This window comes from Oryctolagus cuniculus, chromosome 8, assembly GCF_964237555.1.
Source record: "Oryctolagus cuniculus chromosome 8, mOryCun1.1, whole genome shotgun sequence".
Classification (NCBI taxonomy): Eukaryota; Metazoa; Chordata; class Mammalia; order Lagomorpha; family Leporidae; genus Oryctolagus; species Oryctolagus cuniculus.
The window spans coordinates 88,378,968-88,391,999 of record NC_091439.1 but is presented as its reverse complement, the minus strand read 5'-3'; the positions used below and the strand labels follow the sequence as shown (position 1 = coordinate 88,391,999).

Below are 13,032 nucleotides of genomic sequence, written 5' to 3'. Positions count from 1 at the left end.
ATAAAGGGGTACTTGGGGACCTCCAGATCGATACCTTTATCCTCTCTCCCCATCCTCCAATCCCTGTAGCATCCCTGGCATTTATAGTTTACATTTTCAAGCAATAGTTTATGAATTCGCTTAAGAGTACTATTAGTATAATAAAGTTTGTAAGAGGAGGGTTTTCTTTAAAAAAAAAAAAAGCAAGCTCAGCAATATTTGGGGGTTTTTAAAACTGATGATGCAGCTGACCTACTAGAGACAAAGGCAGTGGGAGGGCCCTAGGAGGTATAAATAAATAGGAGGATCTGGGGCTGTGAACCCACGGCTTGGACCCAGAGCTGCAGGCTGAACTGCACTAGCAGGCAGAATGAGGCTCACCTTGGCATCTCTGCTGTTCACCCTGCTGGTCAGCAGCCTCTCTCCAGCCCAAGGTGAGAACTTTCTCTGATGTTTTCCCTGTCCTTTGAACAGAAACCATCTTCAGGGATTTCAATTAAAAACTGGAAGGAAGTCTGCCTGAAGAGGGGGAAAAAAACTATTTAGTTACTAAAACCAAGATGCTTAAGGATTTAACTCTTAAAAACTGGCAGTATTCGTATTGTTCTGATTTTTCTTGTTAGCAGGGGGATATATTGGCAGTCCAGAGTCCCTGTCATTTATGGATGCTTTGCATATTCCTGGTCGTCTTTAGATTCAGCTCCTGTCTAATTCTAGAAACGGATCTCTTACTAGTCTGCCTGTCAATGCTATGCCCTCTGACCAAGCCATTTATAGTGTTTACAGATTGTTGATCTCAGCCAATCTCTTGCAGTGAGCACCTTAATACAATTCCATATGGTTAGACCTGACACCAGGCATCACATGGGCATCAGAGAAAGCACACACAGTCTGCAAAGCAAACTTTTGAGCCTGCATGGGGCAGTTATGTGTGCATAGATAAGTGTCGAGTTGAAGTGGAAGCCTGTATACTGCTGAAGGAGGAAATGCATGTACAGAGACTCTGCTTAGGATTACAGGGCAAATTTTTGTTAAAAGGCAGAGGCTTTTTCCCCAATGATTATTTTGTATCCTGGGTTATTTTCACTCTTCAAGCCCCTCATTTCTCTCCTCCTCGAAGTTTTCCTGTTCTTTGCTAGGTCAGCTATAATAAGTCCTCTCTCCCAAGTTGCAGTTGGGATCTTGGTGTGATGTTAAGGGACTTTGAGAAAATCACAGAAAATAGAATCAAAAAATACATTTCCTTTGAAAAAAAAAAAAACTTGAAATCCATGCATACTAGGGGTCTTTAGAAATATCATGGAAAATGCATATTATTAAAATCTGTGCATGGGTTGAAAATTTTTTGCACTAAAACAGATATATTTTAATCCCATTTTTGCACAAACTTTGAAATATCCTCATACAATATTTTTCGATATTGTAGCTCTGTTCACTTGTTTCCTCAGTAAATTGTAAGTGCTGTAAGTTTGTCACTTCTGTTTATAAATAAATATTGAGTACAGTAGACACTTTGAATAAAGGGGATGCAACAAGTCTTTTGAAAAAGGTTTGGATTTCATTAAGATACTTGAGCTAGGTTACTTATAAAAATATCCAATACTTTTGTTGCTGATAAAGAGTCTTACATTTTTATTATTGGCTTTTTTTGGTAATGATTGGCAACTGAGATGGAAGATCAATATATTAATAAAAACAAAAGTGTCTTTAATGTTTTTTCCATGGAGAGGGTGAGGAGGATGATGGGAGAGAAAATGTTAGTGTGTCACTGAGTGCACCGCTACAGCAGGGTCAGGCCTAGGTTTGCTTGCACAGGGAGTGAAGATGAGTTGATTTTGTGCTGCATTATCATAACTGAGTGGCAATCCTCACACACTGTCATATAGACAATACAGTAAGGACCATTATGATGCTACTACAAATTTCAGTAAGTGTTGTGTTTCGAAGAAGCTAATTTTACTTAAGATTTTTTTAGAAAATGTTGGCAAGTACTCAAGCCAGGGCACATAGATATACGCAAATTGTGTGGGAGCAAACTGTTGAAATCTTTACTTAATGTATGCTAAACTGATCTTCTGTATATAAAGAGAATTGAAAATGAATCTTGATGTGAATGGAAGGGGAGAGGGAGTGGGAAAGGGGAGGGTTGTGGGTGGGAGGGACGTTATGGGGGGGAAGCCATTGTAATCCATAAGCTGTACTTTGGAAATTTATATTCATTAATTAAAAGTTAAAAAAAAAAAAAACAAAAGGCATATGGGTGGGAGGGCTGCCTTGAAATGTGTAAATCTTCAAATGCAGAGTAGGATAAGTAACAGGCATAGGTGTTGTGATATAGCAAGTTCAGCTGTGTTTGGGACGCCTACAGCCCATGTCAGACTTCCTGGTTCTGGTCCAATCCAGATTCCTGCTGATGTGGATCCTGGAAGGCAGCAGGTGATGCACCCAGATGGAAGACTCAGATGAAGTTCAAGGCTCCTGGCTTCAGTCAGGCCCAACCCTCATTGCTCAAGAATTGGGAGAGGGAATTGGTGGATGGAAGATCCCCCCCTCCCCCCTCTTTCTCTGCCTTTCAAATAAATGAATGAACATTAAAAAACAAGGATAAATAATTTCTAGTTATGAATTATCTGAAAAGACTCAACTCTGCATTCACAGGTGTCCTGGAGGCCTACAACACAGACTTGAAGTGTGAGTGTGTTCAAGAGACTGCGAACTACATCCCCATACGCTTCATCGATCGGCTCCAAATTGTGCCCCCTGGCAATGGCTGCCCAAAGAGAGAAGTCATGTAAGTTGCAAAAAAAAAAAAAATTAATATGAACTCTTCTGCCTATTGAAAATTAGAACACTGTATAGTAACATTTGATCTTACTCAAGAATTTCAAAGAAACTCGCCTCAGTGTAGCTAAAAATGTTAATAAGAATTGGTAATATTTTACTTCAGTCATAAGCTATGTGACAACATTTGGGTCAATGGACCACATATATGACAATGGTCCCATAAGTTTGTTATCATCTAGTGACATCATAGTTTCGTAGTGCATGTAAGTATATTCTATGATGTTCCCACAATGCATTTATCAGAACCTGTCCCCAGCATGAACAATTCATGACTCTCTGCACTTGGTAGTAGCACTCAGCTCGGTGCCCTGCAGACATGCAATCCCTTTTTTCCTTCTACAATTTCATTAAGGCAAGTGTGGTGGTGTCGTTCCCTGACAGACTAAAATCTGGGGCGCTGGAAAGTTAACTCACTGCCCAACTCACACTGCCAGAAAGAAATGGAGCCAGGACACTATACAGGTTTTCCTATTTCAAAACCACTTCTGAACGCCTTGGGGTACCCACTGGGCACCACATCTTTCTCAGGACAACTCTGAGTTGCTTTCATTGGTAACTCTTCCCATGGACTTCTTTAGACTTTTTTGGAGTATTTGAAAGCATCTGTTCCGTTTTGATACTAGTGCTTTGGACTGTGGACTGGTGATCTTCAACTTCTAAAAGCTAGTTTTTTAAAAGTGATACATCAAAAATGTATACAGAACAATTTTCACCCAATAGGCTTTATATACTTACCTATATACCAATGAAAGTTTTAACCATACCACGAACTCTGAGATGTGAAAGTTTTAACCAAGCCCTCAAACTTGGGAAGTGACGTCAAGCCATGATGCTTTCGGGAGGTTATATTTCCTCTGTCATGACTCAAGTGTCACCTCTCAACCAAAGGAACTAACACAGCCCAATTTATTTTTGTTTTACTGGCAATCATTTTCAACGGATATAGAAGTGAAAACTTCGCATTCTTGAAAGTAGTTCATACCTGTCAGGGATGAAAATATGGTGAGTCCAGGTGGTCATAAATCCACGTAGAGTTGGAAGCCAGATTGTCGGGGTCCTCCTGAGAACCCAAATTGCCCATGACCTCTGACTTCTCTGAGATGCACTTACAAAGGTAGAATCTCAAAGTAAGGTGGGTGGATCCTTGATGTTTGTCATTTTATATCTCCGATAAATGGCATTTCAAGAAATTGTTTCATTTAAGCTCACACCTTTAGAGCATAGAGTCTGTTTTCTACCTGCTAGGAGACCACTTTTCCACCACAGTATAGCTCTAAACACCTTGTCTAGCATTAAGGTCATGTTTATGAAAATCAGTGGCTAACATTGTTGGTTCTGGATATAGCCTACATTTTAGCCATGATTTATTATATTGCATAATCCTGGACAAATTATTCAAACTCTGTAAGCCTCAAGTCCTTCCTCAGGAGGTGAAGAAATAATAGTTCCTCTAGCATAGGATTTTTTGACATGAATTGAGCTAATTCCATGTTACCTGCTGAGCACAGTGCCTGGAGTATTCTAAGTACTTGATAAATACTAGCTATTATTTATCACTGCTACTTGTATTACTGCTTAATTTCTTAGAGTGGGGAAAGTCTTGCTAACTGGTGATTCAATAGGACATTGATGTTACTTGGAGCAATCAGCTCTGCAAACCACATTAAAGTTCCTTGACTATTTTTCACATAAAAGGCACTTGAGAGCTTTTTCTATTACCTATTTTGTTCTCAATGGACAAGCTCAATGGACATTTTAAAGATACTGTAATATGATATTAGAGGTGAACCAACCTTGGAGTAGCTATTTGGTCCTTTTCCAGTTCTCGCCATATTATTGACAAAGCCCTAACCTTTGACTTGTAAGCTTGTCAGCTTTGTATTCTGCTGCAACATCTCACACGTACTAGGTCCCAAATGATTTTCTTATTCTTCAGACCTCATGATACTATCACCTATTCCAGACTTCAAAATGCCCAGCCCTAATTTCATACCCAGCTGTTTCCATTGTTGAAAGTACAACATTGGAGCCAGCATTGTGGCATAATGAGTTGAGCTACTACCTCCATCTCTGCATGCCATATGGGCACTAGTTCATGTTCTGGTTGTTCCACTTCTGATCTAGTCCATGCTGGTGCATCTGGGAAGGCAGCAGAGGATGGCCCAAGTGCTTGGGCTGTTGTACCCATGTGGGAGACCCGGATGATGCTCCTGGCTTTGGTCTGGCCCAGCCCTGGCCATTGCTGCCATTTGAGGGTGAACCAGTGTATGAAAGATCTCTCTCTTTCTTTGTCTCTGCCTCTCTCTGCAACAGCCTGAAATAAGCAAATATTTTTTTAGAAAATGTCTACTTTCCCATTTTAAAACAAGGTACAACACTGACTAAAATGTAACACTGCTTTATTTTATTATCTATTTCTCCCCCAGAGTGTGGCTGAAGACGAAGATAGCTGTATGTGTGAAACCTCATGCCAAATGGCTCCAAAAACTCATACAGATACTGCAGAAGTAAGTTAGGCACACCAAGTGCTTCCAATCTGTACTAAGGGTTTTCCTTTCATGTAGGGTCAAGATGGGGACCACTTAAGATTTATGAGCTGTTCCTTAGACAAATTCTGTTTTCTGCTAGTATTACTTACTGGAGACAGTGGAGTGACTCATTATAACAGTTCAGTTAGCTAAACCAGAAGCCTATTGCACCATATGTCATTGACTGATATCTCCAGGGGCAGGGCACAGTTTCTTGTGGCCATTTCTCTTACCATACCATTTTTGTCTTTGCAGAAAAACTATGCTTTCAACTCCACCAGCTCCAGTGATTTAGAGAATGACCACCTGAGACAGTGTCCCCACTAAGAGTACCTACATTCCCCCTTACCTCTGCTCTGGATTTTAGTTTGTGTTTGGTTGAATCATGTCCAAGAACAAATTCTTCTCTGTGCAAATGAGCGTGAGACTGTATGTAAGAATAACCTTGCATAAGCTGACGGGGCACACCCAAGCTTCTTCAGACACATTGCCCCATATGCTACAAGTGTCTATTCGTACTCATCAGGGAGGAGTGTTTCTTTGAGAATTGTTGCATTACAAACTACATTGGTTCTTTTGATAATACTTTCATATCTATTGTTTAATGCAAAACTTCTCTAGGAAATGAGGGAATGAGAACTTACACTTCAAACCTGAACATGTGACTTGAATTAGAAGAAAATGATGGATGTATTTCGATCATTTGATACCCAAAGAGAAGCAGGCCCCTATGACACACTCAAAAAGTAGCCTGGGAAACTGATGGAATACCAACCTGACGAGAGGCAAAGGGATCTACACAGTAGACTACTGTGCTTAAAAACTCATTGTTGAGGCGAGCACTGGGCCTCATGGTTAAGACACCCACATCCCATATTCGAGAGCCTGGATTGAATACCTGCCTCGGCCCCTAACTCCACTTCTTGCTATTACAAACCCTAGGGGGTCGCACTGATGGCTCAAGTAATTGGATTCCTGCCACCCACATGGGACCCTGGATTGAGTTCCTTGATCCTGGTTTTGGCCCCAACCCAGCGCCAGCTGTTGCAGGCATTTGGGGGCTAAATCAGCATATGGGAACTCTTGCTCTTTTTGCTCTGTGTCTCTGCCTTTCAGATAAATAAAATTTTTTAAAAATCAAAATAAAAACCTATTGAGGACATTACGCCTTCTACTTTTAATGGTTTCTTTTGTGAAATTTATTGTCTTGGGTTAAAATCAATAAATTCAGACAAGGAAATGGAAAAGCTACTTGCCTGGTTTTATCGGTTTATGGTGTGTATGTACATTGAAATATTGCACTGAACTCCCTGAGAATGTCATATTACACATTAATCAAAACTCTTAAACATTTTTCTAAAAAATCAATGCCTTTAACAGATCTCTAGTCTTAAATTCATAGAATATTCAGGAAACACTGAAAAGGTGATATACAGATGGCCTCTTACATATTTGTCTGGACAAACATTTTTACCCAGATTTCCTTTTTTTAACCATTTTTCTCTTGATCCCTGTTACAAATACTTTGCTGCCTATTAATCTAATGTCATTCAGCAAACTCAATTATGAACAATTCATTCTTTTTTGACAGGCAGAGTGGACAGTGAGAGAGAGAGACAGAGAGAAAGGTCTTCCTTTGCCGTTGGTTCACCCTCCAATGGCCGCGGCCGGTGTGCTGCGGCCGGCGCACCGCGCTGATCCGATGGCAGGAGCCAGGAGCCAGGTGCTTTTCCTGGTCTCCCATGGGGTGCAGGGCCCAAGCACTTGGGCCATCCTCCACTGCACTCCCTGGCCACAGCAGAGAGCTGGCCTGGAAGAGGGGCAACCGGGACAGAATCCGGCGCCCCGACCGGGACTAGAACCCGGTGTGCCGGCGCCGCTAGGCGGAGGATTAGCCTAGTGAGCCGCAGCGCAGGCCTGAACAATTCATTCTTAACTCAGATGGAGATGTTCTCTGGCTCTTCATCATGAAAAGTGGGGTTTTGTCATGTGGATTTGCTTTGTACATCATAGCCTTCACAGATGACCTGAAATGACATGTCACTGGGTGAGTGAAGCTATTCCCACTGCCGACGAGATCGGAAACGCACAGCTGGGAGAGCCCCTTTGCCCCAATGCGAGAATCGTGATTCCCTCCAAGCTCGACCTGTGCGTGATCCCATTTTCACCATCTCGCTATATGAGGGTACTTCAAAAAGTTCTTGGAAAAATGGAATTCAAAGATAAGCCATCTTGCAATCCATGCAGTTTTTTCTCCTGTGCATTCTCTGTGAAGATTTTGAAGACCCCTCATATTAATTCTTAGAGTCTCCGATGTTTCATTCGACAGTTTTACACTGAGTTTCACAAACGAGACTCCATGTGAACGAACACATGTCCGCTCCTCCTCGGCAGCTCGCTGGGCTGCACTGCCTGTCTGGGCCTTCTCCAACTTCCCAGCTGCCTTCCGGGAAGTCTGCTCCCAGCAGCGTTTGGTTTGAGGCGATATCTGGCTCCCTCTTTTATTTATTACTACTAAACAAAGTGCTTAGGAGAGGATGAACTGTGCCTGTAAATGCTGTATCTTCTGAGTCTATAATTCACTTTTATTGCAGATAGACACACAAGAGGATTATAAAATGTCATCAATCTTAGTGTTCATCAACTTCAATGTTTATAGGTCAGAAATCAGTTATTTCTTCAATTTGATTTTGATCTTGGAGAATGATTGGATTTAGGAGCCTTAAAATCTGTATATATTAAATGCATGAAATTGTACTCCTTAAAGTTTTAAAATTTTCTTTTAAAAATCAAACACTGCCATCTTGGGGCCACCACTGGGGCACAGCAGGTTAAGCTGGTGCTTATGACACCAGCATCCCCTACAGCAGTGCCAATTCACAAGCTGGCTGCTTTGTTTTTGATCCAGCTCCCTGCTAATGCACCTGGGAAAGCAGCAGAAGATGACCCAAGTACTTGGGCCCCTGCCACCCACATGGGAGACCAGATGGAGTTCTGGATTCCTGGCTTCACCAAAAGATGGAAGCTCGGTCTTGCTCACTCGCTTGCTTGCTCTCCCTCTTGCTCTCTGTCATTCTTTCAAATCTTCAAAAACAAATGCTACCATCTCACAGGAAGCAGCTGGAATCAATGCCCCTGTTTTACACCTGTCCCACTCAGCTAGGACACAGAGTGGTGAAGTGACTGGCTCAAAGGCTCCCAACTTCTAGGTCCAGCCAAAACCGGAACCCGGGAGCTGGAATCCGTGCTTCTATCCACTGCTCTGCACTGAGTACATAGGAGGGTGAGATCAGTAGAAACTGAGGCTAATAAACATTTATTGCCTTAAATCCCAGAAGCAATAAAGACGAATCAGGATTTAAATCCAGGAACATATGACTCTTACGTAAATGCTAGTCATTCCTTTCCACGAGTGTATTTCTTACACCTGCCCCTTCGCCGACCCTCTTTTACAGAGAGCTCCAGCACATTCAGTCTCCCCAGGTGGAGATGTCCAAGCCCAGGGGAATGAAGGCCATGGGCAAGCATGGCCAGGGAAGCACTGCCAGGACAGGGTGGGCTTCCAACCTTGTGCTTCTCATCACATAAGCACCCATTCCTCAAAAGCCACAGGTCCAGAGCTGACCAGGCTGATGTGGAGCAGGGAGATGAACCCCTAGACAGGTGCTGGGAAACCCATTGAGCCAGGTGATGGAGTGTCAGGAGAGGGGTTATTTTGCTGATCGAGTGGGTTAGATGATGAAAGAGGCAGAACAGAGTTCATGTGTGACTACATTCATCCATACGTAGACCCATATACAAAGCAATTAAAACTCATAGTAAAATAGAGCTGAGAGCAGATACAGGGAATTGAGGGACTGACACAAGTTGGTCTGCTCTGGGCAAGCTGAAGAGGAGGCTCCGAGGCCAGCAAGGCACAGGAGGAATGCGGCAGCATCACCAATGTGTAACAAAGCGAGTAGAGCCTCATTTGTGTTCCTCAAACCTGGCCACTAGGGGCCTCAGGGTGGAAGAGTCTTTGCCTCCATCTGAAGGGGCTCAGCCCTGGCCTCACGCTGAAACATGGCTTGTCCAGCCACAGGAATTCTGTTCTAGGGTCTCTCACTTTCCATTGTCTTCCTCTCCGCAAGTATTCCCTTCCACGGAGATGAGCCCTTTTAATGGTCCCACCTCCACATAGGGATAAGCACATATTCCAAGATTTACATGGGTTAGTTTTGAACAGAATGTGTTGGTCCATGTTTTTAAAAAACTCGGTGGAACAGAGAAGGAGAAGCCCATGAAGTCAGAAGGGAGATGTTTGAAAGAGAAAGCATACCGTTTTGTCATCCTCCATGACACAGTGTCTCCATGGGTGGCCCTCTGAAGTGTGACGTCAGCATCACCTGAAAGCCAGTTAAAATGCATATCCTCCCCATATTTTCCTCAGTCAGGAACTCAGAGGTGGAGCTCAGAAATCTGCATTTCACCAGTTGTGGCATGATAAAAATGTATTTGGTTCTGTCCCCATTGTCATAGATCCCCCAAAACCCTCAGAATTTCCTGAGTGAAAGGTGTCTCCCTTTTAACAGGGATCCTCTTTCAACCACACCTGAGTTTATGCTAATGAGATGGCTAGTGGAAGTCCCCTGACAGCCTTAGGACAGGGGCTCCAAGGCATGTGTTTAGAGGGTTGGAGCTTTCGTGCCCCCACTTCCTAAGCACCTCTAGGAAGAGGAGCGTTGCCGGAGATGGAGTTAATCACCAGTGGCCAATGAGGTAATTGATCATGGCCGAGCAATGAAAGCTGATATAAAAAGCTTCCAGGTTGGTGAAGACACCAAGGGTGGTGCACCTGGAGAGGACGTGGGAGCTCTGTGCCCTCTCCTCCTTCCTTGCCCTCTTCACCTTTTCCATTTGCTTTTCCTGAGTTATATTCATTATGACACATTAAAATAGGAAGTAAAGTGCTTTTCTAAGTGCTGGGAGTTATTCTAGCAAATTACCAAAGGGGGTGTTATGGGAATCCTTGAATTTGTAGTTGGCTAGGTAGAAATGTGAGTTGTCTGGGCATCCCATTTGCAACAGCTATCTAAAGTGTGGGCAACTTTGGGGGACTGAGCATTTAACTTATAGAGTTTGCACTAACTATAGATAGTGTCACATTTGAATTCAATTGTTGGACACCCAGCTGATGTTGCAGAATCAGAAAATTGGTAAATTGTTTGATGTGAACAGCCACCTGAGGAAAATTCTCTCACTAATTAGGACACTGGTCAGTTTGGCAAGCATTGCTCCACTCTCACGGTGCATTCCAGCCATCTGGGGAGCTTGCTTTTTCTTATGTCAAGTTAATTAAGCTGTAGTTTTATACAGCAAAATTTCACGCTCTTTGAGTCTTCAGTTCATTGAGTTGATTGAAACAACCCTAACCAACCCCTGCTCTATTCCTATAATTTTGCTTTTTCCAGCATGTCATGTAAATAGAATCCCACAATAAAAAGACTTGGTAAGTTCACTTTGTGTCACAGTGCTGAGACTCATTAGGTTGTTGAATACATCACCAGTCTATCCTCTCCTGTTGCTGTCATTCCATTGGAAGCGTATTGCACAACTTATTTATTCACTCACCAGTTGATGGACATTTGCATTGTTTCCAGTTTTGGGCCTTTATGAACAAAACTAATACCAATATTTATGAACAATTCATTGTGGAAATATAGGTTTTTGTCAGTTAATTACCCAGAAGAAGGATTGCTGGGTTGTAGGGAAGATACATGTTTAACTTTCTAAGATGCCAAACTGTTTCCCAAAGTGAATATACCTTTATGACTTCCTACCAGCAATATGTGAGAGTTCCAATTGCTTTACTTCTTCACCAGCCCTTGGTATTCTTGGCCTTTTACATTTTAGATATTTTAGCAGAGATTTAGTCTATTATGATCTGAATTTTTATTTCCCTAATGGCTAAGGGTATTTACCAGTTTTTCATGTGTAAATTTGGTCTACTTACATTAGAAATCAGTATTACATGAAATCCTGTTTTCATTGAGTTATGTTGGTAATGTTGTCGAAAAGAAATTGAATACATATATTATATTTCTGGGCTGTATATTGCCTTTCACTTGTCAATATGTCTATCCTCATGTCAATACTACATGGTCTTGATTAGTATAACTTACTGTAAGTCTTTTTCTTTTATGTAAGTCTTAAAATCCTGTAGGAGGAACCTTTCAATTTTGCCCTTAAAAAATTTTTTGGAGGAATTCTAAGCCCTTTGCTTTTCCACATAAATTTAAAAAAATTTTTTTTTATTTTTATTTTTTGACAGGCAGAGTGGACAGTGAGAGAGAGAGAGACAGAGAGAAAGGTCTTCCTTTACCGTTGGTTCACCCTCCAATGGCCGCCGCAGCTTGTGCACTGCGGCCGGTGCGCTGCAGCCAGCGCACCGCGCTGATCCAAAGGCAGGAGCCAGGTGCCTCTCCTGGTCTCCCATGCGGGTGCAGGGCCCAAGCACTTGGGCCATCCTCCACTGCACTCCCTGGCCACAGCAGAAAGCTGGCCTGGAAGAGGGGCAACTGGGACAGAATCCAGCGCCCCAACCGGAACTAGAACCCGGTGTGCCGGCGCCGTAAGGTGGAGGATTGGCTTATTGAGCCGCGGCACTGGCCCCACATAAATTTTAGAATCACCCTGTCAATTCCTACCCCTCCCCTCAAAATACTGTGGTTGGAATTGTACTGAATCTAGAGAGCAATGTAGGGAGAGTTGACATCTTAATAGTTCTGAGTTTCCCAGCTGCTTAACAGGGTGTATTTCTCCAGTTATATGAGACATCTCTCCCTTGTCTCAGCAATGTTTTCTAGTTTCCACATTTAGATATTGCAGTTCCCAGACCCAAGCCGTGAGCGGTAGCCTTTGAGGAACATTCCTCTGTAGGAGCAAGACAACGGACATGTTCCCTGTTTATCATCCATATTTAGGAGGTGGTCAGATGTGTTTCTAGCCTGGTTTTAATCAGTCAATACTGTTATCTCTATCACAGAAAAGTAACAGATCACTTTAAGTAGTTAAATGAGAAACCCTCAAATTTTGCCCACCAGATCTGTAACTGTACCCAAATCTCATCCCATCTTTCATCAATTCCATTTTGCTACCCTACAACTGGTACCACCAAGTCCAATCCATACACCTTTGTCTTTTCTTAAGATTTATTTATTTGAGAGGCAGAGGGAGAGAGGTCTTCCATCCACTGATTCACTCTCCAAATGGCCACAAGGCCGAGCTGAAGCCTAAAACTAGGAGCTTCTTCCAGGTCTCCCATGTGAGTGCAGCGCAAGCACTTGGGCCATCTTCTGCTGCTTCCCAAGCCATTAGCAGGGAGCTGGATTGGAAGAGAAACAGTAGGGACACTAACCAGCTCCCAAATGGGATGTCCGCACTGCAGACAGATGCTTAGCCAACTACGCCACAGCACCAGGCCCCCACCTTTGTTTTAGATCATATCCTCCTTGGTATCTCAGGAACCACACTCAATCAACTATCTTTTGTTCTATATAAATAACCACTTCCTCACAGTTAGTTCCATCCCCATACTATTTAAACATATTCCAGACTCTTCCATCTCAAAAAAACAAAAACCAATGAAAAAGTTCTTCTTTGTCTCTCCCTGGCCATGGCCTACCTTTTCCTTCATTGTCTC

At 42.7% G+C, this 13,032-nt stretch overlaps 1 protein-coding gene across 1 annotated transcript; it reads left to right on the top strand.

The window, feature by feature from the left end:
• The first annotated feature begins 263 nt into the window (after window positions 1-263).
• On the top strand, window positions 264-6,532 carry CXCL13 (C-X-C motif chemokine ligand 13). Its single transcript, XM_008267697.4, has 4 exons — window positions 264-413; window positions 2,638-2,770; window positions 5,250-5,330; window positions 5,607-6,532. Exons 1-4 carry the CDS (start codon window positions 350-352, stop codon window positions 5,644-5,646), a joined length of 318 nt encoding a protein of 105 aa, XP_008265919.2. The 5' UTR covers window positions 264-349; the 3' UTR covers window positions 5,647-6,532.
• The last annotated feature ends 6,500 nt before the right edge of the window (window positions 6,533-13,032 follow it).